Source organism: Harpegnathos saltator, unplaced genomic scaffold (genome assembly GCF_003227715.2).
Source record: "Harpegnathos saltator strain DR-91 unplaced genomic scaffold, Hsal_v8.6 scaffold63, whole genome shotgun sequence".
In the NCBI taxonomy this organism is placed as follows: domain Eukaryota; kingdom Metazoa; phylum Arthropoda; class Insecta; order Hymenoptera; family Formicidae; genus Harpegnathos; species Harpegnathos saltator.
The window spans coordinates 600,625-624,410 of record NW_020230460.1 but is presented as its reverse complement, the minus strand read 5'-3'; the positions used below and the strand labels follow the sequence as shown (position 1 = coordinate 624,410).

General features: G+C 38.2%; 5 protein-coding genes across 9 annotated transcripts; 3 read left to right on the top strand and 2 right to left on the bottom strand.

Annotated features, from left to right (window-relative positions):
* The first annotated feature begins 291 nt into the window (after positions 1–291).
* STUB1 (STIP1 homology and U-box containing protein 1) lies at positions 292–2,052 on the top strand. Its single transcript, XM_011151551.3, has 4 exons — positions 292–582; positions 919–1,117; positions 1,220–1,545; positions 1,661–2,052. The coding sequence occupies exons 1-4, from the start codon at positions 466–468 to the stop codon at positions 1,901–1,903; spliced, it is 885 nt and encodes a 294-aa protein (XP_011149853.1). The 5' UTR covers positions 292–465; the 3' UTR covers positions 1,904–2,052.
* A 349-nt stretch (positions 2,053–2,401) lies between these two features.
* Positions 2,402–9,740, bottom strand: LOC105189443 (sodium-dependent neutral amino acid transporter B(0)AT3). 5 transcript variants are annotated; one of them, XM_011151539.3, is made up of 14 exons: positions 9,645–9,740; positions 8,539–8,799; positions 8,258–8,444; positions 8,069–8,184; positions 7,893–8,000; positions 7,723–7,806; positions 7,466–7,627; positions 7,284–7,394; positions 6,986–7,187; positions 6,719–6,921; positions 6,451–6,652; positions 6,219–6,378; positions 5,871–6,134; positions 5,593–5,791 (listed from the first exon to the last, which is right to left on the bottom strand). In XM_011151539.3, the coding sequence occupies exons 2-14, from the start codon at positions 8,719–8,721 to the stop codon at positions 5,593–5,595; spliced, it is 2,181 nt and encodes a 726-aa protein (XP_011149841.1). In that variant the 5' UTR covers positions 8,722–8,799; positions 9,645–9,740. The 5 variants fall into 5 exon arrangements, with proteins under 5 accessions (XP_025160418.1, XP_011149841.1, XP_025160415.1 ...); XM_025304630.1 differs by having other exon boundaries at positions 9,649–9,740; XM_025304631.1 differs by lacking the exon at positions 9,645–9,740 and adding an exon at positions 9,387–9,556.
* Positions 9,741–11,985: 2,245 nt separating this feature from the next.
* On the bottom strand, positions 11,986–13,930 carry LOC105189438 (uncharacterized). Its single transcript, XM_011151526.3, has 5 exons — positions 13,236–13,930; positions 12,697–12,832; positions 12,462–12,619; positions 12,295–12,398; positions 11,986–12,121 (listed from the first exon to the last, which is right to left on the bottom strand). Exons 1-5 carry the CDS (start codon positions 13,376–13,378, stop codon positions 12,018–12,020), a joined length of 645 nt encoding a protein of 214 aa, XP_011149828.1. The 5' UTR covers positions 13,379–13,930; the 3' UTR covers positions 11,986–12,017.
* Positions 13,931–14,707: 777 nt separating this feature from the next.
* LOC105189684 (uncharacterized) lies at positions 14,708–16,071 on the top strand. The gene is made up of 5 exons (XM_011151958.3): positions 14,708–14,894; positions 14,971–15,109; positions 15,187–15,344; positions 15,431–15,514; positions 15,695–16,071. The coding sequence occupies exons 1-4, from the start codon at positions 14,764–14,766 to the stop codon at positions 15,474–15,476; spliced, it is 474 nt and encodes a 157-aa protein (XP_011150260.1). The 5' UTR covers positions 14,708–14,763; the 3' UTR covers positions 15,477–15,514; positions 15,695–16,071.
* Positions 16,072–18,186: 2,115 nt separating this feature from the next.
* Atg3 (Autophagy-related protein 3) lies at positions 18,187–20,776 on the top strand. Its single transcript, XM_011151517.3, has 6 exons — positions 18,187–18,503; positions 18,906–19,094; positions 19,171–19,407; positions 19,472–19,624; positions 19,716–19,843; positions 19,944–20,776. Exons 1-6 carry the CDS (start codon positions 18,432–18,434, stop codon positions 20,104–20,106), a joined length of 942 nt encoding a protein of 313 aa, XP_011149819.1. The 5' UTR covers positions 18,187–18,431; the 3' UTR covers positions 20,107–20,776.
* The last annotated feature ends 3,010 nt before the right edge of the window (positions 20,777–23,786 follow it).

The window sequence follows — 23,786 nt, the reverse complement described above, 5'->3', positions numbered from 1 at the left end:
TCCAGTCACAATCATTTACTTTGTGTCCAATCGTGCCGTGTCGAATTGATACCCAATCGGAAACATATATGATTTTTATCTTTACTTGTCAAAGGTAATAAGAGTCATTTCGCGATCGATGTTTTATACGCCTATCAAAATCTATAGAATTTGTCAAACGTATGTAAGTTCCTGCGAAATCAATGATCTGGAAAAAGAAATAAAAACGAGAAATGCTTATAAAGATAATGTTCAATTTTCCCTCGAGATGTCTGTAGCGTCGTACTGCGATTTTCTTCGTTAGCCAGTCTACGTGCACGTCGGCTTGATCAAAGTCGATGACTTAACGGATGCAAGATGAAACATCAGGCGTCCTGGGTTTGAGGTTAGAGAAATAATATCCTGATTATTGTTTCACGCATTCGTACGGCTTCTGTTGCGAATAATTCATCGTGCATGTAGTGCGACGTGATACCGATCGCCATCATGAGTAAGATGTATTCGACGGCGAACCTGTCCGACAAGGAGCTGAAGGAACAAGGAAACCGTCTTTTCAGCCTCCACAAGTACGAAGACGCGGCTAATTGCTACACAAAGGCGATCGTGAGTGACATCGATGCATACATGCGATCACGCATTCGAATCGAGAGCCCAATTTGGGGCTCGTCCGTGCGCCCACTTGCTCGTTACGCAGCAAGATATTTTTTGTTTTGAGTCATAAATCACGCGGTGTGCCGAAGACCATAATTTGATGGTGCCCCTGGCGCCGAAAGTTTGAACTAAAAGATAACGACGAAAACGAGGGGGAAATTTAAGTTGAATTGCTGTGGGGATAATACTTTGTATCTTAATTGAATATGTAGGGACGCAGATAGTTGCGTACTATGTATTGCATAAACGATTTCTCATTTCTTTCAATTCTTTATACATATATTGCAGATCAAAAATCCAGATCAAGCATTATACTTCACAAATCGGGCACTTTGTCACTTGAAGCTCAAACGATGGGAATCCGTGTGTCAAGACTGCAGACGAGCCTTAGATATAGACCCTTGTTTGATGAAAGGTCACTTTTTCTTGGGACTTGCTCTGCTAGAATTGGAGCTTTATGACGAGGCTGTGAAGCATTTACAAAGAGGTATCAAAACATGCTTTTATATAATCTTGCTGTTCTCCTGAGTGTAGATGACACAATTGATATAAATTTGATTATAAATATTAAATATTCAACGCAACGCAGCTGTGGATTTGGCAAAGGAACAAAAGTTGAACTATGGTGATGACGTCACCAGCGTATTACGACAAGCCCGTAAACGTCGCTTTCAGATGAGGGAGGAACAAAGGATCGCCCAAGACATTGAGCTGCAAACCTACCTAAATCAACTAATTATAGACGATGCAAAGCGCAGTTTAACTACTTTGCAAGAGCAAGAGCCAGCAAAGGATTCTGATGCGGAGGCAAGCTCAGCCGAATTTGCCAGGAGAAAGGAGGAAATCGAGGAGAAGAGAGATACTTGCATATCGCGGCTGAACGATCTCTTCGCCAAGGTCGATGAAAGGAGGAGGGTTTGTTTCTTTTCATCTTCCCCATCTTTAGCTTTCAAAACGAATTTTGCATTCTGCTTGTTTTATTAAACATCTCCAAATAAAATATTGTATACATATATGTATATGTGTGCAGAAAAGAGAAGTGCCCGACTACTTATGCGGCAAAATCAGCTTCGAGATTCTTCAGGAGCCTGTGATCACGCCCAGTGGGATTACATATGAGCGGAAAGATATCGAGGAACATCTTCAACGGGTTGGTCATTTCGATCCAGTTACTCGTGTACGTCTGACACAGGACCAGTTGATTCCGAACTTGGCGATGAAGGAAGTAGTCGATACTTTTTTGCAGGAGAACGAATGGGCCTTGCATTATTGATGTCGATATGTAGTTTACTGCCGTATGATTTAAATTCAACTAAAGATGGTGATTTTTCATGATAGACGATGGAAGGATAATTTGGCTTTGAATAAAGATTTTTTGATAAGGGCATAGTATATATATACAGAGAGAGAGAGAAGAGAAGAGAGAGAGAGAGAGAGAGAGAGAGAGAGAGAGAGAGAGAGAGAGAGAGAGAGAGAGAGAGAGAGAGAGAGAGAGAGAGAGAGAGAGAGAGAGAGAGATCTCAAGGATGTATAATAGTAGGATATATATGTAAAGGATTCGATATTTTGTTACCGTTAAATACTTTTCCGAAGGACGCTATATAAGAAGCTGAAGCACTTATTCTTGGACTAAGTACGTGCGATAACGGATAATTAATGTAAGAATTGTGTAAACTTATAGAGGACGTACCAATTCTCTGTCTGCTACGTTTAATATTTGCAATTAATATCGTATGTATTTCTATTTAGTTTCTCTCTGCCAGTAACCTCAGGTTCGTAAAAATTCGATTGATTCCGTAACGCAGTAGTTGCATTCGATAAAAATATAAAATTGATATGTTCAAAGATTTGAATGAAAACTTTCGAAAACTCTAGAGTTAATGCAACGCTCTAGTTCAATGGATAAAAGAGAAATATAGGATAATATAATAGTTATGAAGTGCTCATATATATGTAGTATGTAACTCCCGTTTTACTATTAACAATAAATTATTTATTTTCTAGCTGAAACTGCTTGTGTTATTATCATATGCTAAGAGAGGACATTTCTGTCTCATTTTAGCGTACCAATGTCAAAATATCAAAATGAAAAGGCTAAATCCACTCAAGGTATTTATTTCAACATTCAACTGACAACAATATATTCATATATGTATATATATATATGTACAGTTTTACGTATACGCAATATCATTGTATATATATATATCGCAATTGTCGCAATCGTACATAATAATTATTTGTTATTACTGTCCGTCGCCGGTGTATCTCCTGAATTATTGCGCAAGCTACACTGACAATATACGATTAACAAAAGTCTGACAGGTAGATCACTTTTTGTAGCCCCAATGATAACTGCAGCAGTCGTCGTGATAATGAACAGCTGTAACGTCCCCCTTCTAGTTTTATTCTTTTGCGTTCGTGTCCCCTGAATCGAATTAAATTTCGAATTTGTCGTATCACAGAATACTGTGAAAATTTGGAGATACCAGATGGAAGATTAGTTTTCTTGGTCACAAAAATTAGTTTCTTTTTAGTTATAAAAATACGCGACATATATTCACCAAATCAAACGGCAAAGAGACAGTAATCATCACAATTAAGCTTAAAATCTGAAAAAATTCTTTGATATCCAAAAAATTTTTCTCTTTTTTTTGCGAAGGGAGATCGAATGAGTATACGAGATAAAAAACTATTATAGTGTAACAAATGATATGATATCAAGATATGGCTTGTTTCTCGTCATTGATTAATCGATGACGATGCCCATCACTTTAATTGATGATTCCTATTGTCATTATTTAATAATTAGTCACTTAACGATCGCTAATGCAGTTATGTTTCTGCTTACTTTTACTAATAGATAACCCGAAAGAGAGAACGAAAGCCTACTTATTGTCCGTATTGACATTTGTACGTTTTAGGCGAATACTCCACAACCAATTAGTCATGAAAATCCGTTAACTCTCTGCACTTTTTCGTTTCAACGTGAAGCTATAAAACTCTCGTTAGTCTCACCTGCGCGTCAATTAGAATGAGAGGCCCGTATTTATATTTGCTATATTTGCATAGGAAGTACAGTGTTAACTATAGAGGTAACGTTTCCCTATATAAAATAATGTAACGCACATATATATGTATCATTATTCTTTCAACATGGATATAATTATTCAGAGTGCAAAGAGTTACGTTTCAAAGTATCACCGCGGAAGATATCAGGCTGCCGCGAGTATCGTCGCGGGGAAGTACGAACAGGAAGATCTCATGAAACTTTCAGAAACAACCCAGACAGCACAATGTCCAAAACTGGGACATAAGACGTCTTTAAGACGACTTAAAGATGTCTTATTTTCAGACATCTTAAAGATGACTTAAAGATGTCTTAAAGACGTCTTATGTCCCAGTTTTGGACATATGTGCTGTCTGGGAACAGTCTGTGTTCAACTTCGACCTGGACTTCTCCCCGCCATCACAAGCGCGATTACGTATGTTCATCTCTATTGTTCAATAGTTGGACCTACCGTCCAACTATTGAAAAAGAAAATGTCTCTGTCGTGTCAGGTCGAATTTGAACACGCGCAACAGCATAGAAATCAAGATAACAATTGACCCGCTAATCAATGAATTAACCTACGAGGACCGGATGATGATAATTCCACTTCGCCCTGAGAGACCGGTTTTTCTTTTCTTTGCAGGATGAATCAATCGAAGGAGTTTCTTTCCCGGTTCTCCCTGGGCTCGCCCAAATGCGCATCATATGCTGCGCGGATCTTTTAATTAGTATTTATTGTCAAGCATAATTTTATAGTCCAATTATTATTGTCATCAATTTTACCTTTTTTATGCTAAATTCATTATTGTCACGTTATCGATCGGTATGTAATTAATCGATGTAATTAATCGGTGGATTCGTAGAGTTCCCCCCCGGATCCTTAGACCTTTGGGTTCTCCGACATTTACATCCTGACATCCGAAAATGCTTGAATGCGTCTTAGCTCACTAGGAACTCGTGTGCTCCCACACTAGTTCCTGAACCCTTAAGTTAGTTACATTCATTGGATCTGTAGAGAGATATCGATAGAGAATCACCCGAAGCTCAACCTTACAAATATATCCATAGATCTAAGGAGCCAACCGCTCTGCTGATCCAAGGCTACCTATCTAAAACAACGGGTACACCCACCCAAGTCCACTGGACGGCTCCTACCGCTAATCTTACGTTAAATCTGACGTTAATCGCAATCGCTAAAGGGTAAATGTTTCATCGTTAACTCGTTATAGCCGGCGATCATCCCGTGAAAGATCACCTCCCACTTATCCTGCCACGCGACGCGCGATTGTGACGTTCGTTCGAAATCATGTATGTATTTGTATACGTGTGTGCGTGCGTGTGTATACGTGTGTGCGTACATGTGTGTGCACGGATGGTTGCCTAAAACTTCTCATTATCCGAAACTTCAGATGCCATTTCGCGTATAGTTAATGTGACTTGGGAAACTCAAACAGGGGATCTTCAAATCTTTCAGGCGGAGATACACTCGAGTTCGTGATCGGCACGTGCATTCTTGCCGGTGTATCGTCTCACTGGGTACTTCGCTCCTTTAATTGGAGAACTGTGAAACCCCGAGAAGAAATCTAGGATCTTCGACGGCTACCTTTTAGCTATTGGAGCCGACTGAAACGAGCGAAATGAGTCTCCTAATATACGAGTGCATCTGCGACCTTGAAGAACTATGAAGAAACGATAGTAGATTCCTACCGCCGAAGCTTTTAATTGACACAATAGACAAGATCCTACCACGCGGATGCGCTGACTACGATTCGAACGAACAGGTTCGTCGAGATGTGCGGCAGCCGCTCTCGACCAAGCGGCAGCCGAAGATGGACACGTCACAGAATGAAGTGGAGCGTATCCCGAGCCGACGAGATCCATCGGAACGCGCGTCGCGACAGAGATCGATCCTAGGTGAGTTCCTCGTCCTCGTCGTCACTGGGACCGCCCGTAGGGCAACACAGGCCTTCGGAACCGTCGCTCCTGATGCAGAACAACAGCGTCTCGGCCGCCGTCACCTCGTGCGGCACAATTCCGTGGAATTCCTTCAGGTCCGCCGCGGGGAACCAGGCCTTTTCGTTGTCGTCGATGATGAGGATTCCGAAATATCTACACATGACCATCATGGAGTGTTGATGTGAAACGATACGATGGGACAGCCATTCGTATGGTTGATATTGATGCAAACCTGCAAATAGCGACTACGGGTATCCATAGAACGGAGGTGAGAATGAGGATTGCGATGAGAAATAGCGCCCAGACAGGCCACTCGTGCCTTTCGGTGATGCCTTTGCTCGCTACCCAGGCCGGATATCCGCTACCTTCAAAAAATATCTCCACGAAGGACGCGATCAAGATACTCAACATTGCCAATGGACTCAGGTACTTCCAACATATGAGCCAATAGAGGCCAGGCCGGTTGCCGGTCATCAGTTCAATGTCGTCGGCGAATCTAAAAGCATCGCAACCCAAGTATTACGAAGAAATGTATCTTCCACTTCAAGATCCCATGGAACCACGCGTCCTTCAGGCTTACCTCTTTAGACCGTAGACATAAGACACACCTATACACTCGAAGAATGCGATTATAAGCAACGGGAAGTTGCCGCTGAAGCTGTCGAAGAGAACGAAGACGTAACTACCAGCTCCGTGAGCGAAGGCCATAGAGATCATGCAACACACCAGACAAATTGCACCTGCCGCAAGATCGGATTCATTTTTATTCGCAATTCGCTTGAAGAATATTTTTTTTTATCATTGCAAATAACCTGTGAGAATTTCCTTTCTCAGATTTGGGAAGAGCTTCATATCGACGATGCTGGTGACGACACCTTCCAGAGTACCGAACTGAGAATCGATCCCCAGCGTGAACAACATTAGGAAGAACAGCACCGACCAGAACTGTGCGCCGGGAAATTGATTGATCGCCTCGGTGAAGATGATAAAGGCCAAACCGGTGCCCGACGCCGACTACAATCGAAATAAGTGACATGGGAGAAGAGATGTTCAGAATAGTATTCAGAGAGAAGCACTCACGTTATCCAGTTCTTTCTGCAGGTCGCATTCGGGCAGTTCCGGCATTATCAAGTTATCCAATGATCCGTTAGTGTTCGTGATGTTCAACAAAACGCCGGCAATTGGAATATCATTGGGTATCTTGTCGGGTTGGCCGAAGATATCCGTCAACGTGCTATTCCTTTCCAATAGGCATTGCTCGTAAACCATGGTGGCCTTGAATCCTGTCCAAATTGGAATAGAGGACTTAAGAATATAAATCTTCAACGAGGTTACTATCACACGCACCTATGATCGAGAAGACGACGATGCCGGCAAACATGGACGTGAAGCAGTTGGTCAAGCTGACCATAATGGCGTCGCGGTAACAGTTATTGTTTACCGGATTGTACGAGGAGAACGCTATCAGACCTCCGAAAGCTAAACCCAAGGAAAAGAAGATCTGCGTGCCAGCCTCTAGCCAGACTACCGGGTCGGTCAACGTCCACCACTAAAAGAAGAAATCAATGGTCACTTGCGACCTACTGATTGTTCGTTAGTCCGTTGATAACGATGAGGTGAAAGAAAGTAAATTGCAACGTCGCACCTTCGGCGTGAAGAGATGCCGCAGGCCGTCCGACATGCCCGGCAAGGTGACGCCCCGGAAGAAGAAGATAATCAGGACGATGTACGGAAACGTAGCAGTTACATATACGACCTGAAGAAGACGAAGAAAAGAAGTTGGGCGCAGAATGTTGGTGATTCTGATGTTTCCCGACGATGTCGTACCTTTCCCGAAGAGGCGATTCCTTTGATCATGCACATGTAAACGAGAATCCAAGCGATGATCAGTGCCAAGCCTATCTTCCAGTTGAACAGTTCCGGGGTGTTGATGTCCTTGGATATCATCAGGGTGGTTCGATACCAGAAATATTGCGTCGGGCTACTAACCTGTAAATCGATTCGCACATTATGCACGACGTCGACATGCGCGCCCGTAACGTGCGAAAATTAATTTGTGATACGTTGATGTAAATGTAAGTTACCAAACACTCGGGTTCAGGCGCGTAAGATCCATTTTGAAAGTACCTATTGGGACACTCCGCCCAAGGTAGCTGCGACTGGAAACTCTGCAAAGCAGATTCTTCGGCTATTCTCTTTCCAACAGCAAACGATACGAACAGACCAAGACGAGAAAACGAGCTGGGTCTCTTACCTGAACAAAGTAGAATAGGCACCAGGCGATAATAGTGTTGTAGTAGAGGGCCACGTTGAAGGAGACTACGGCGCTGCTGAGTCCGATACCGCCCATGTACGGAGATACCTTTCGGGAAGGAGCATATTCGGCAACAGTTGGTCATTAATCGTACGTTACTTTTTTCTCGTACTCACCTGGTTCCACACACCAATGGCGCCTTTTCTCAGTCTCTGACCGATCGCTAATTCCAGGTAAAATATAGGAATACCCTCGATAGCCAGCATCACAAAGTAAGGGATTAGAAAAGCGCCTGCGGACATGAAAGTCGCGTTGAAAGCGGCGCGATAACGCTATCAGCGTGAATCCGGATGAAGCGAACGCACCTCCGCCATTCTTCTGAGCCAAATACGGGAACCGCCAGACATTTCCAAGACCTACTGCGTATCCTACGGTCGCCAGGAGGAAAGTGAGCTTACTGTCCCAATTTTCGCGCTCATCCTCGCCCGCTTCCGGCCGGAAAGTCGCCTTGCCGTCGTTGTTGCCGGTGCCGCCGTTGTTTCCCAATTTGCTCTACCGATGGCAAGAGGTGAATGTGAATGTGAATTCAAAAGGGAGAGAGATATTGCGGAAGTGGAAGAGAACAGTGGAAAAAAGGAAGAAGTACTTTGTTAGGACTATTGTCCTCGAAGGCCGCGTTGGTGGCCCCGTAATTGGCAGTGGTGATGTTCTTTCGACTATCCACCACTAATCTACCACGCATTTCTTTCATCTCGAGCTTATCGATGCTCTTCTGGGGCTTGAGGTCGCGGGAACTTTGCCGACGGACGAGATGAGCCGTGTTCGCCATATCTTCTCCCTTTTTTCTTTAATCCCTCTCAGATCCGATGACTCTTTTGATCAAGCGAAAAGGCCTAGACGCTCCATCCTGTTGAGAGAAGGGTTGGGATCAATTGGGGGTGATCAATACGAAGGTGAAAAAGCCGCCGGCTTCGGCGGCAACCGGCAGATTATTTAAAGATGAATCCGGGAATAAGAGGTGAATACTTCCAGACGATTCAAAGCCTCATATTGAAGCGTTTAATTGAGCATATTAATGTAACATAATCGGTCCTCGCAACACGTGTTCGCGCGAATCCAGCGTGCTTACGGAGTCAGTGAAATTTTAATATCGTAAACTTTGAAAAAAGATGCTTGATGCGACGATTCTCCTTGTAGACATAATTTGCAAATCGATGCATATGCACGTTCCTCTCGCAGCTGTCGGCGGATGAGAAAGAGAGAGAGAGAGAGAGAGAGAGAGAGAGAAGCGTACATACATCCTACACACGTGTCCTTCTTACGCAAAACTCACGCACATACTTTTCGCACATATATGCGAAAAAATCGATTGAAAAGTTCACTAGGAGGCAATTTTTGCATGGAGCGCGTAAGCGTTCGGTGCAACAATTCGTTTGCATGAATGGCAATTTCACTAAGTAATTTTACATATATCCACAAGGAGGATATTCGCACTTCGTTCGAATTGAGATGTACGTGTCTTCGGTGCATGTATGAGATCTTCGCTCAGTTCACAGACAAATATATACGCCCTCGCGCACGAGTGTTCTTCACTTCATTCAGACGTGCATATCCGCGCGATTGACACGGAAACTTCCCGGATTCCCTCGTATACACGCGACACAGCATCGCTCGTACGAAGAGGAGAACGTCCGAAGACCCCGCCGTTGTTCACACTTGTCGGACGTGCCGAGAGGGAAGCGGAATCCTTACCGACCTGCCGGGACCAAAGGACGAAATGTGGGAGGACTGCGTCCGCGGTCGAGGAGCAATTCGCCACTGCTGGCACCTTGTGCGTTGGTGATAGTAACTTTTGAAATCACGGTACCCAAAGAGAATCAATAGCCAGCGCCGGCGCTCCGACGAGCTTTCTCCCGCAACTGTCGACCGAAGGAAAACGCGCGCGAGGGAGTTCTTTCCGTTGAGAAAAAGGCCCTCGAGAGAGGGTGTAACAGGGGGATATTTAGAGCGCGGGATATTACTTGTCGCGTCCTACTCAATATATATAGAATCATAAAACTATATAATGTACAAAAAGAAAAGGTCAATCTATAGGCGATCGTAAATGTCTCATATTTAACAGAAATTAGAGAAATTCAGATGACCGAATACTTTCTATGTAATATTTTATTGTTGACTGTTATTTTTATATATAATTATACATATATTTATATATAGGGTCCTCAAAAAGTCCGGGAACGCTAAAATATTTCGAAAAATATGAAACATACGAAAAAATGTTTGATTCAAAAGTTATAGGGCTTAAAAAGATCTATTTAGTAGTCATATCAGTTTGACCATAGGTGGCGTTGCTAAGGTCATATGAAGGTCAACTTTGTTTTTTTAAATGGAATCCCCTATTTTTTTATTGGAAATTCTTGTAGCTTATCTCGAGAGCTTTCCAAAACACTATAATGAAGTAATTTTTTATTAAGTCCTTTCCGAGTTATGACGCTTGAAAGTTACAGTACCGCCGGCATTAGCATTACCCAAAGTGTACCGCGCGGAGGTGCGATCAAAGATGCTTCTCGGTCCACATATTCTAAAAACGAGTTGTGCTCGCTCGTATCTCGTTCTTTGTCTTTTTTGTTTCTTTTTCCGATTATAATATCATATTTTTCTCTGAAAAATGTTGACCAAAGAGAGAGAATATTGCTACTTATTTATCGAGGATTTGGTGACCGTATTAGATCATATCAAGAAGTAGCTGATCTATTCAATGTTACACATCCTGATCTCGATTCTATTTCTAAATTCACTCACTGTTTACAAAACAGTGACTCGTTTTTTTGAAACGGGAATAGTTAAGGACCGATCTCGCAGCGGAAGGCCAAAATCCGCAACTAATGATGATAAGATTTTGGATATTCTCCAATCATTTCAGGAAAATCCTCATTTGTCCGTATTAAAAACAGCACAAGCCCATGATATCAGTGAAGACAACGTTTTTAACATTTTAAAAAAGCATAAATATTGTCCGTATAAAATTGTTATCGCTCAAGAACTTATGGAAGATGATTTTGATAGAAGAATTCAGTGTGAAGAACTGACGCATCGGTGTGATGATAATGTTAACTTTTTGAATTTTGTTATTTTTTCTGATGAAGCCACATTTCAAATAAATGGTGAATTGTAGATATTGGAGTAACGAAAATCCACATTGGATGAGTGATCTTCGCACACAATATTCACAAAAATTGAATGTTTGGACAGGGATCTGTAGTCGTGGTATTATAGGCTCATTTTTCATAAATGGTGATTTAAATGCTGAAAAATATGAAAATTTATTGCGAGATCATATCATTCCTGAAATGGAAAATTTATTTGACGCTTTGATTCCAACAAGATGGAGCAGGACCTCATTTTGCGGTACGAGTCCGAGAATTTTTAAACCGTTCTTTTCCTAATCGATGGATAGGTAGGAGAGGTGCCATTGAGTGGCCTGCTAGATCACCTGATCTATCTCCTTTTGATTTCTTCTTTTGAGGACACATCAAAAGTAAGGTTTATGTGACGAAACTATGTAATTTGGAAGACCTGACGAATCGAATTATGCAGGAAGCATTTCTGATCACTTTAGGACAAATAAACCATGTGATCAATAGTTTCTATGAACGTTTAGCTCATTGCCAAACAGTAGGAGGAAAATATTTTTAACATTTGATTAAATGATAAACTACAAGAATTTCTAATAGAAAATAAGAAGTTCCATTTAAAAAAACAAAGTTGACTTTCATATGACCTTAGCAACGCCACCTATAGTCAAACTGATATGACTACTAAATAGATCTTTTTAAATCCTACAACTTTTGTATCAAACATTTTTTCGTATCTTTCATATTTTTCGAAATATTTTAGCGTTCCCGGACTTTTTGAGGACCCTGTATATATAAAAGGAAAACTTATTGCAGAAATAATTCTACTTCTCGCATATACGAGAGAGTTATCATCGTAACTTAAAAATATAATATAGAAAAAGCAGTACAAATCGTAACTTAATACAATAATGCAATACAATCATAACTTAAAAATATAATATAGAAAAAGCAATACAAAGATTTTTCTCTTGTCAATTTATTCTGTGCTTTATTCTATAATATTGTTGGATATAATTTTTTGGACCCCTGTATTTTTATGCTTTGGCTGAAGAAACTCCTCCTTCATCATATATTGGGTATATGCAAGTATGTCTGAAATATATAAAATTTCATAGTATCTATAAACTCTGTATCCTATCAATTAATCTTTGAATGATAATTAAACTTCTATACTTATAACAAGTATTATATCTTAGTTTCTTAATTATATCATATATTTCTAAATATTTGATTTAACAAAGATAAAAGGAAAGAATTATACTTACTCTTTATAGATGTTCTATTGTTGATCTGGTTAATAGCAGCACGTACTTTATCTGCAATATTTTCCTTATTATAATTATGTATCTCGTTATTGATACAAAAATACCTAAAAAAAAAAAGATTAATTGCACTGAAGTGATTAAAGCATTATTTTTTAAATGATACATACAATTTCCTAAAATACTCAAGAGACTTGGTGGTCCATTCCATGAGTAAACTAAGCCTTGGTCGACAATATGATCCCATGATTAGTGGTATCATTTCTTTATCTGCTAAATATATCCTACTTCTGTATTGTATTACATTATCATAATGATTCATCAGATCCTAAAATCATGTGTTAGGTTGACCTATAATGTTTCTATATTAAGAATAAATTATAGAATGCAATTAAAGAGAGATACCTGAATCGTATAGTTGAATTGCGACATAATTCTAAAAAGACTATTAAGTTCATTGTCAAGAACTATAAGGATTTTAAACATCAATCTTTGTCGTTGTTCTTCATCGATCTCAATATCATTGTAAGTTACATCATCACTGGAATAATTATACAATAATAATTATGCAGAATATGCATTGATCATTGAGTTTAAGATAAATTGATCATTACTAATATTAATCTAAAATCCAATCTTGTTACAATAAAAATTAAATATAATATAAAAAATAAATAAAAACATGCATATTTTGATATAAAAATATAATTTAATATTCTTGTATTAATCCTCGATTATTATATATAATTTAAAAAATAAATAAACTTAAGAAATTAATATAATATCTAAATTCAAAGTCTCAAAAATAAAATATCTATTATAATTAGCAATTCTTTTGTTAATTGTAGGATGGAGAGCTAACTGTCCTTTAAATACATTTTCCTCTAGCCATGATGTCTGGAATTTTTTAACTCTTAATTTTACAATTGTTTGATTTTGCTTACCTGATAAGTCGAAGTATTTCGTTCTGATCATCTACAATTTTGAGTGATGTCTCGATTGTTCTGTTAATTATCAACCATTCGTCATAAAGAGTATGTACGTACTTAAAATAGCGCAAAAGTGCGTTGTTTAATTTATACTCCATTGCATAATTTAAACAATTATTTACGATTACTTATTTCTGACGAAATTCTGATATCTCTTTATGCAGCCAGCCTCATGTACACACATATATTGAGTGTGTGTTCTGTACGCTCCTATTTGCTTTCGTATGCTTCCACGCATACAATGCAAATAAAAGGCATAGCAGAGCATAACGTCAGTATCGTGATTTGATAAGGCTATACGCGCATGCACGACGAAATTGGGGGGAATCTACAGACTTCTACAGTATTACTAGACTGTTAACTCCGACTCAATACATGAAAAACCCGAAAAATATGTACGGTCGTGGACATAAAGGTTGTCACTTTTTTTTTAATAAGTTTCGGGATACATCCCGACTCGAGAAGAATGAGGCTGCGATCCAATGGACCGATATTTTCCGCGTAATGTGTATCGCGTAACCAATCAGAGACGTTCTGCGTTTTCTGTTACGCCTGTGTTACGTAAGAAAGTTGCATATTATGCGAGTTTATTGCGCGTAAAGCGGTACAGCCGACATAGAGGCATCTGTAAAGCCAGCGGCACACGGTGCTTGTTTTTGTGCTGGATTGCTTGCTGGATGAAAATATTGATCCATTTCCGAAGATGGATGGAAATGCACCAATCAGAACGCAGTATTTTCATCCAGCAAGCAATCCAGCACGAAAACAAGCACCGTATGCTGCTGGCTTTAGTTTTTTTCATTTCCCTCCTCAGGACAGGAATGAAGAATTCTGATTGGTTAATTCTCTTATGCGTTGTGTATTATGCGTTATGTAGAAGTCTGTGCTCTGGCCCTTAAGCCCCTTGCACAATGCCAGGCAACAGACAATAAGAATAAAAATAGACCAATCACAATAGATTATTCTTGTAACAGTCGATTGTGATTGGTCTATTTTTATTCTTATTGCTTGTTGCCTGGCATTGTGCAAGGGGCCTTATTCTTGCAGCCATTGTAGATGGGCCTTTAGAGCGCATTTATACCTGGGCCAAAAAACAGAAAGCAGAAAGGCTGCAGCCAATAAAATGACAGAGAGAAAAACTTTCGTAAGAGAGAGACAGACTATCAACGCGAGTTCTGATTAGCTGCTGCTTTCCTGTTTTCTACTTTTCTGCGCAGGTGTGAATACGCTTTGACTCACACGTGCGTTGTAGCGTCATTTCTCTGTGAACCGTCTTCGGTAGTACATCGTACATTCGTTGCAAAGGAAATTATAGTAACATGAAATAGAACTATACTTTATTACATAGAAAGGTATTACAATACACGTGTTTGATAAAAATTGCAATATCACGATCATGCAATTGTAAAATAAACGATAATAAAAAATAAACGATATAAATCTAGTATAAATTATATAAAATCAAAAAAATTTGCATTTTACTATGTCTGAATCTGACGTTATGGATGTCTCTGAACATTTTATTACGCCGTTTTCCTTCGAGAAAAATCTCGAAGAAATAAGAATTTCGGTTTCAAATTTGACTGTTTTGTATGAAGCACTTCGAATTATGTGGTAAGTAAATATCAAGCGTTAATATCGATAACAATCAAAGTTCAATGAATATATACTTTATACATGATTATTTTAGTGTTGATGAAAACTACAGCATGGATAAACTTGGAACAAAAACGTGGTGTCGAGTGTCATATAAAACTCTGGATGCCCTTTATCAAATACATGATGATCTTATATTGGATAACATATTGCCAATCGTTTCCACATCTTTGGTATTTTTAATTACATTTTTTAACTCATGATTGAAAGAATCTTAATTATTAAAACTAAAACGAACATGTGATTTCAGACTTTGGTGATGCATGAGGATTATTTTAGATATACCACATGTGTAATATCTAAGCTGCGTGATGAACTAAAAATGTTTAATGACTCATCATTCTGTGAATCTAAACATGACTTACTTGTGAAATGTGTGGATAATACTTTATCCTATTTTGATGTGTTGTATGTATTATTTTAGAAATAGTTTATACATCTTCGATTATACTTTAAAACAATTTATAATATAATTTTTCTCTTTTTTTTATTAGGATTGATTTCATCAACAATAAAATACTATCGTCTATAACAACTTAATATGTAGTTATGAAATAATAGAGAAGAAAGACTTATGAGTAAGTATAATGGATTTTTGCATTTGTTCCATTATATGTTTATAAATATATGAGATTTGAGAAAGTAGAGATATAATATTTGATAAAATATTCCAAGTATAGAATTCCAATTATTAGTTTGAGATTTAATTATTAACATACAAAATTATAGATATTTTATAAAAGCTTTTTATGTTTCAGAAATAATTATAAATATATGTTATATGACTTAAAAGAGTCGTTTACCAAAGGAATGATACTCAGGCAATCAAATCTGGAAGAACAAATTTTCTTAATTATTAATTTTTAAGCTTCATTATTATGGACTAAAATGATTGTGAGTTTGCTAAGATGTTCTACTAGCATGTTTCTAGTAAAGTTGTTGAACAAACTTCAGAGAGATATAAAGACTGATTAAACTAACGAGGGGAGGACGCATCGACCGGGAAGCGGTTTGGAACGAAACTTACGGAGTTAATAGTACTTGACTACTAATAACTCATGGTAATAGCATACGACGCAATATCTTCATTTTCGAGAAAAAACGGTCTAAAGAAAAGAGCAAACAAAGTGTACAAGTTAGTAAGAAGGGTATCCAACGAAGCGGCGTAGCGCAGCAGCGAAGGTAACGAACTACCGAGCTGACGGTTGAGGTTCGATCCCTGCTGTATGGTTTTTTTTATTCTGTAAGCATAAAAATGAAACAGAAAACATTAATCAGTAATAAAACTGCGTTTCTTGAATATATTAGTGTTTGTTAAATATACTATTAATAATTTAAATTGCAAAAAAACCGTAAATCTCATCTATAAAATATATAGTGTGTGAGAAAATTTTTATATAATAATTGCAATGGAAATAGGAGTAAAAATATATTATATTTTCGCTGGAGGATTTTTCGATAATAATTCATTATTCTCGTAAATAGAATTCGCATATACGAGAGCATTAGTGAATTCACCTTTAAAATCTTCATTTTTAAAATCTTCATTTTCAAAAGATCTTTCTTCTAGCGATTCTACATCAACTATTTTGCTTGTTGAAGGATTCTCTGACATTGTTATGATATATGTAATTTAAATATGATCACCGAATTGCTCTGTATCACTAATAAACGCACACTGCTGCTTGCTCTACTGACGACTGTTCCGCTGCTCGAATCATTTCGTCATTCTTAACGATCATTTAGAATGACACAAAGGAAGTTTCTGGAGGGGGATTGCCAGAAGAGATAAAGATACAACACAACTTCAACACAACACGACTTCTACACAATATAGAGAGTTGTAACAGAAATAAATATTTTATATATACAATATAAGATTACGAAAAATTATCTCATACTAGTTTAACCCTTTGCGATCGGCCGATTTCGAAGAGATCGATAAATATGGATATCTGTAAGTTGATCTAAACGTTTGAATCTAGTATCAGGAGGATAGTTTTCTTTCATTATCGCTAGCCTCATTTGCCGTGCCGCACGCCAGGCGATCATGAATGCCAACCTGGCAGCATCGACTTCTACGACGACTTGCGAATGCCGCCACTGTGGCAGCATCGACCGCAAAGGGTTAATAGCATTCCTATATATTTCATAACAATATTTTTATTCCTATTTCCATTGCAATTATTATATAAAAATTTTCTCATACACTATATATTTTATAGATAAGATTTACGGTCTTTTTGCAATTAAAATCATTAATAATATATTTAACAAACACTAATATATTTAAGAAACGCAATTTTATTACTGATTAATGTTTTCTGTTTCATTTTTATGCTTACAGAATAAAAAAAAAGCCATACAGCAGGGATCAAACCTCAGCCGTCAAGCTCGGTAGTCCCTTACCTTCGCTGCTGTGCTACGCCGCTTCGTTGAATACCTCTTTTACTAACTCGTACACTTGTTAGCTCTTTTCTTTAGACCGTTTTTTCTCGAAAACGAAGAGGTATTGCGTCGTATGCTATTACCATAAGTTATTAGTAGTCAAGTACTATTAACTCCGTAAGTTTCGTTCCAAACCGTTTCCCGGTCGATGCGTCCTCCCCTTGTAAGTGTTCTGTATTTGTAAAACAAATACAGAACCTGTACCTTTAAATTACGATAATAAAGTATTTTGTGTATATGAGAAATTGTCTTTTGTTTAAAACTTGGAAATTGCTACATTTTATATAGAAATAATGTAATTAATTTGCGATAAAGTAGATATCTTAATAATCTAATTCATAAGCGATGTACGAAGCGCCCATATACATGCTATATAAGGTGGGGAAAAAGATTGGACCCCTGAAAGACTTTAAAAATATGCAAGATAAGAAAAGAATGTTAAATACAGAAGTAGGGTTTTAAGTGATGCATCACATAGTGCATCAGTACTATGACTTTGAACAGCGTCATCGAGATTACGGGAAGGTCACCTTGAATTTTTCAAACGGAAATCTTCATTTTTATTGCATTATCTTTTTCCACCAATTACTTTTAATTTTTGTCTGAAACATTTTTTTTCTATCCTACATATTTTTAAAGTTATTCAGGGAATCCTATCTTTTTTTCTTATCCTGTATATCGATATTCGTTAACTGTTAGAAATATTTATTTTTACGCGGGAAAGGAATATGTCGCTGTGTTGGCGACATTGTTGCGGAGGCAAAGTTCACCAACGATTTGTTAGGAACGACCGTCTACGATTTCGTAATTCATGGTTTGCTGTTGGAATCACCTGTCAGACGAAGCTTCGTACGAATCTGCACGAATCGATCCGGCGAGGCGAAAGAACGGTTAGCAAGCAGGTGTATCGATACAACACGCTGAGGGAGTTGTTGATACGCACCGATATGATCGCCAGTCTTTTCTAGACACCGTCAACGTTCTCCTCGCAGTCGCACGCAACATTATCTCTTTTGCGGACGCAGCAGCATACAACGAGTCTCAATAATGCAAAGTGTCATAAATTCGGTGAAAGGCACCGCATTGGGTGTCGCTGAATACTTGACGCCGGTGTTAAAGGTAATCATCGTACATACTTTTTTAGCCAACATTTTGGTCACCGGAAATTAAACATCCGTAGTTTATCAAGGTAGATTAGATATTTCGTTTCGAGAGATTATCGTCGTCGAGTGTAGTGGGGAGTTGCGCAAAGAAATGTCCCGAGTACATGTTTACCTTCAGGTTTACTGTAAAGAAAAAAAAAAATGAAATTATTTTAATCAATATCTTGTATTTTCATCACACTGTTTGAATTATATATATATAGCACGTATACATATGTTTAGATGTATTTTTTTAATATATTATATATATATATATATACACACAGATACACACATATGCACCTATATATTCTCTTATTTATACTTATGTACTTATGTGCATATATACTTATCTATATAAAGTCATATGATTTTTCAGGAGAGCAAATTCCGAGAAACAGGTGTTTTAACTCCTGAGGAATTTGTAGCAGCTGGAGATCATTTGGTACATCATTGTCCTACATGGCAATGGGCTATTGGTGATGAGGATAGGGCAAAATCTTATTTACCAAAAGATAAACAGTTTTTGTTGACTCGTAACGTTCCCTGTTCACGTCGGTGTAAGCAGGTAGACATATCTGAAACGATAAAGTTTCTTTCTCCTCCTCTATTTACATATACTATGAGTTTTACTGTGTTTGTAGATAGAGTATAGCAACGAACAGGAATGTATTATAGAAGCAGATGACACAGAAGGGGGTTGGGTAGATACTCATCATTATGATATTAGTCTTGCCGGCCTGGATGAGAGAGTAACAGAAATGACATTAGAAGAGACACAGCCATCTCAGACGGACAATGCGGACGACGACGAGGATGACGAAGATGCTGCTGATATGGAGGCTTTTGAAGTTAGCGGAATGTTAGATGAGCAGGATAAGGTAAATTGCTGAAGATAAAGTTGCTATAAATCGGCAAGTTATGGAAAATGATGCTTTATTGCAGCATACAGCACCGGAGAACACAAAGAAGACTGGTCAAGAGAAGCGAGACTCGTTCTCGGAAGGGGAGATTATTCGCACCCGCACTTATGACTTATACATCACATATGATAAATATTATCAGACGCCTAGGCTGTGGTTGTTCGGATACAATGAAGTAAAACGCCTGTTCATTCATCTCTGAGTTTTTAAATCTCCCAATCAGTTGTTTTCCAAATTCATTGTACTGATTATATGCTGTGTTGCAGAACCGGAAACCGCTCAATGTAGAGGAGATGTACGAAGATGTTAGCCAAGATCATGCCAAAAAAACGGTCACAATGGAGATTCACCCACATATACCTGGCCCTCCCATGGCTTCTGTGCATCCTTGCAGGTGAGCAAAAGAGGAAAGGGGAAAGCGAATATATTAGATTTAAACTCGTCTGACGTGCGAGTTTGAATTGATTTAATGAATCTTACTGGTTTGCCCACAGGCATGCGGAAGTAATGAAGAAGATCATCGAGACCGTGATGGAGGGTGGTGGAGAACTGGGAGTGCACATGTACCTAATAATATTCCTGAAGTTCGTGCAGTCTGTCATACCCACAATCGAGTACGACTACACGCAGAATTTCATGTTAAACGCGTCCGGTTAAATATATCGCCATAGTGCGTTGTGTGATTGATATAAATCGCTTACGAAGTACATTCATAGCAGATACGCGCGAGATATTTATGTATCGATGTTTTATTACGCTTGTCGTCGTCGAGCAATGGGGATATTCGAGGTCGCGAAGGATACGAGATCTTAAGACTGTGATTGCAACGTGCGTCTTGAGTTTGAAGAACTCACGTTCCACGACGTGAGCAGTCATTCCCACAATTGCGAGACTTCAAAGATATTAAATCGTACGGATCTCTCAGCGTTGAGCATTTCAAGATCCATTTGTTACATTCATCTCGATTGAGTTCGAAGTAGACGTGCACCGGCACCAGAAGGTTTTTACATTCGCGAAATACAGCTGAGCACATATTATTTGACGTGACAACCGTTAGACAATAATGGACGAATGAAGGCTACATTGAAGGCAACAAAGAATCCATCGGCAGAAGGAGAGAGAAAGAGAGAGAGATAGGAAGAATTCTATGAAAGTGATTTCTTTTATATATTAATAATTACTCAAGCAAATCCACTTGCTCTAGCGTATCATTTATCAAAAGAAAAAGAGAAAAAAGAGATAAAAAAAAAAGAAAAAGCTTGGATATCCATCGGAATCGATTATAGCCAATCGCTACTCGAAAATAAATTAACTATTACGAACATCAGCAGTGCGACTAATTTATTTATGAAATTGCGTGCAACTCCTTTGATACAACGACACGGTGATAAACGTCTCAACGGTTCCATCTGACCGGCCGTTCCTCCGACTGATTTATTCCTTTCCGTGTCAGTGATACACATAATTATTCGCCATTCCGCCGATAGCTCACGGCATTTTCATGAATATAGTAGCGTATAAATTAACATGAGCGCGATTGGACGAGTCGTCCAATGTAAAACCCGTCTCGTTAGACACCATTCAGTTCTTTATTTCCTTAGTTTCTTAAATATAAAGCCGTAACGAAAAAAACAGCAGATATTAAGCGGTTGCAATATATGTATTATATGTTGATAGAATATATTTCTCGGTAAAGAATAACTAATCAACTGATGACGCTCGTTATTATTACTAAGCTATCGGTGAAATCGTACGTTCGCGTCATGTAGAAATTTCTAATCTCTCCGTGTGTGTGTGTGTATAAAATGCAAAAAGCTGAATAATTTTTAGCAATTCTTTACTGAAAAGTTATCGATTGAAAAGTTATCGATTCTCTAGCGTGATCGTAACCGTAGTGTTTACTCTACGATAACAATACAATGATACGGCAGTAATTGTTACAATCTTGATGAAGGAATTAAAGCTTCAACATATATTTATGACACTTATAAAGTATTTATTGGGACTGATTAATTGTTAAAACATTTGCAACGTAACTACCACTATCAGTTCGATAATTATTAAACTATCGATGAACGATCGATCCATGTCCTTTTTCCTTGCCGTTCCCTCCTTTTCAACAATAAATTTTCAAGGGGAAATTAAAAAGAAGCTTCACATAAAATATGTTATTGAAATTTATTAAGCGTTAAAACATTATTCGCCAAATGTAACGTCACCGGTTTCGATATCGATAATTCATTCAAAATAAATTCAAAAAAAAAAAACAAAAATATTTATGAAATTTATTAAGCGTTAAAACATTATTCGCCAAATGTAACGTCACCGGTTCGATAATTATTAAAATATCGATGAACAATTGAGACTTCGTCTCCCTTTTCCTCGCAAGCGCCGTTCTTTTCTCTTCAACAATAAATTTTTAAGAGAAAATTAAAAAGAGGCTTCACAAAATATATGTTATTGAAATTTATTAATTGTTAAAACATTCGCCAAACGTAACATCACCGGTTCGATAATTATTAAACTATCGATGAACGACGGAGGCCGTTTTCTCGAATGATCTCGCATTTCTCATAATACGCATGTCTAAAGGACGTTTTAAAGTCATCTATTGTGAGACATTTTTATGACTATGGGTGCGCTCAGGGAGATACTATTAACGCCATTTAGCTATTATAGGCTGCTTGCGAAACTAGATAATACTGTTATAAACGTTATCATAACGTCAGTAATGGTAATGGTAATGCGTGTAAATTATAATTATGCACTATCAACGCTATTCCTTTCAAAATAGTGCGTTAGCACTTTTAAGTTTCGTGAATGCTCAAAACACTGTGAATTTTACATGTATAGTTATACATGATCAAGTCGTACAGTATATCGTTTATTTATTTATTCATGTACATGATGGACTATCGCGCATTTAAATAAATGTTCGGAATGTTAAAACTGAAGAGATGTTTAAACTGCGGGAATGACGTTATAACGCAGTAATGTTAATCATACTCAATCAGCAGGCAATATTATTTTAACGTTTTTCAAATATTTATTTTTCATTCTTTTACATTTCTTCCATTCATTATATAAAAAATATTTATTTAACGTTTATTTAATGTTTAATATATATTTTACATTAATAACTCGTTTAAAATTATTTTTAACGTTTTAAAAATGTTTTTTAAATGTTTTTTTAATATTTTTAAAAACGAAAAAATTGTTTCTGATTGGATATGCTATCGCTGTTCGCAGAGCTTGTTATTATTATCGCATTGTGTTAGCTCCACGAAACAATTTTGGTAGCACTTGTATTGGAATTTAAACTGCAACTCTCATCAAGTAGTGCTTTTAGAGCACAATCAGTTCTAGAGATGCGTTCAGGGAGACACTATGTATTAACGTTGTTTAGCGCTATAGGTTGTTCGCTGTAAATTGTACATCTATCATTGCAAATAATTGTTAAATGGTACCGGCACATCGTATTTATTAGTTTGCTATTATTCACGTATGTAGTACACAATTGCATTTAAATAAACCGTCGGAATATTAAAACCGAAGAGACAGGAACAGGTCCGAAGAGGAGGACTTAGACTGCAGGAATGTCGCTATAACGCAGTAATGCTAATGCTACGCTGTTGCTATTCGCGGAGTTCGCTGTTACTGTCGCGCTATTAAATCTATGAATAATTTTGATAGTTTACTTTGGCAATGGTAATAGCATCTCTTTGAACATACTCCAATTGTCTACATCAGAGCTGGCCACAATCTGCACGTTTCGGGCGAAATTCAATAGGTGACGCTTACCGTCCCCCTCGCACCGCTTCGCGCTCAGCGGCCGAGATGACAATCGCGGTACACTCAGGCCCGTCGCTGTATAAGAAATCAGCTGGGGCATCATATTATCATTAAAATTGTTTCCTCGTTTAATAATTACGTTAAAATATATATGTTTATGCGTTATATGTGTATGTATATATAGGGTGTCCGGAATGTGATCATTAATATTTTATGTACTGGTAGATTGAGTGTAGCCGAGAATAAAAGTCATGTACCATAATGTCAAATTGGCAATAGTTATCGAGTTATTAATTGAAACGTGTGAGCCCATGAGCGCGTAGAGAGCGCTGGGCGGCTGCCTCTTGTCGCTTGCGCTCGCTCGCTCGTCGCTCGCGCTCGCTCGCTCGCTCCTCGCCGCGCGCGCACGCCTCTTGTCGCTTACGGTTGCCTCTCGCCGCGCGAGGTAAGCCATCTTTTTATACACAGAGCCCGTCCTGTCGCTTTCTCGTGCACTCATTCGTTTATACATTTTAATTAATTACGGAATAAATATTGAAAAAATT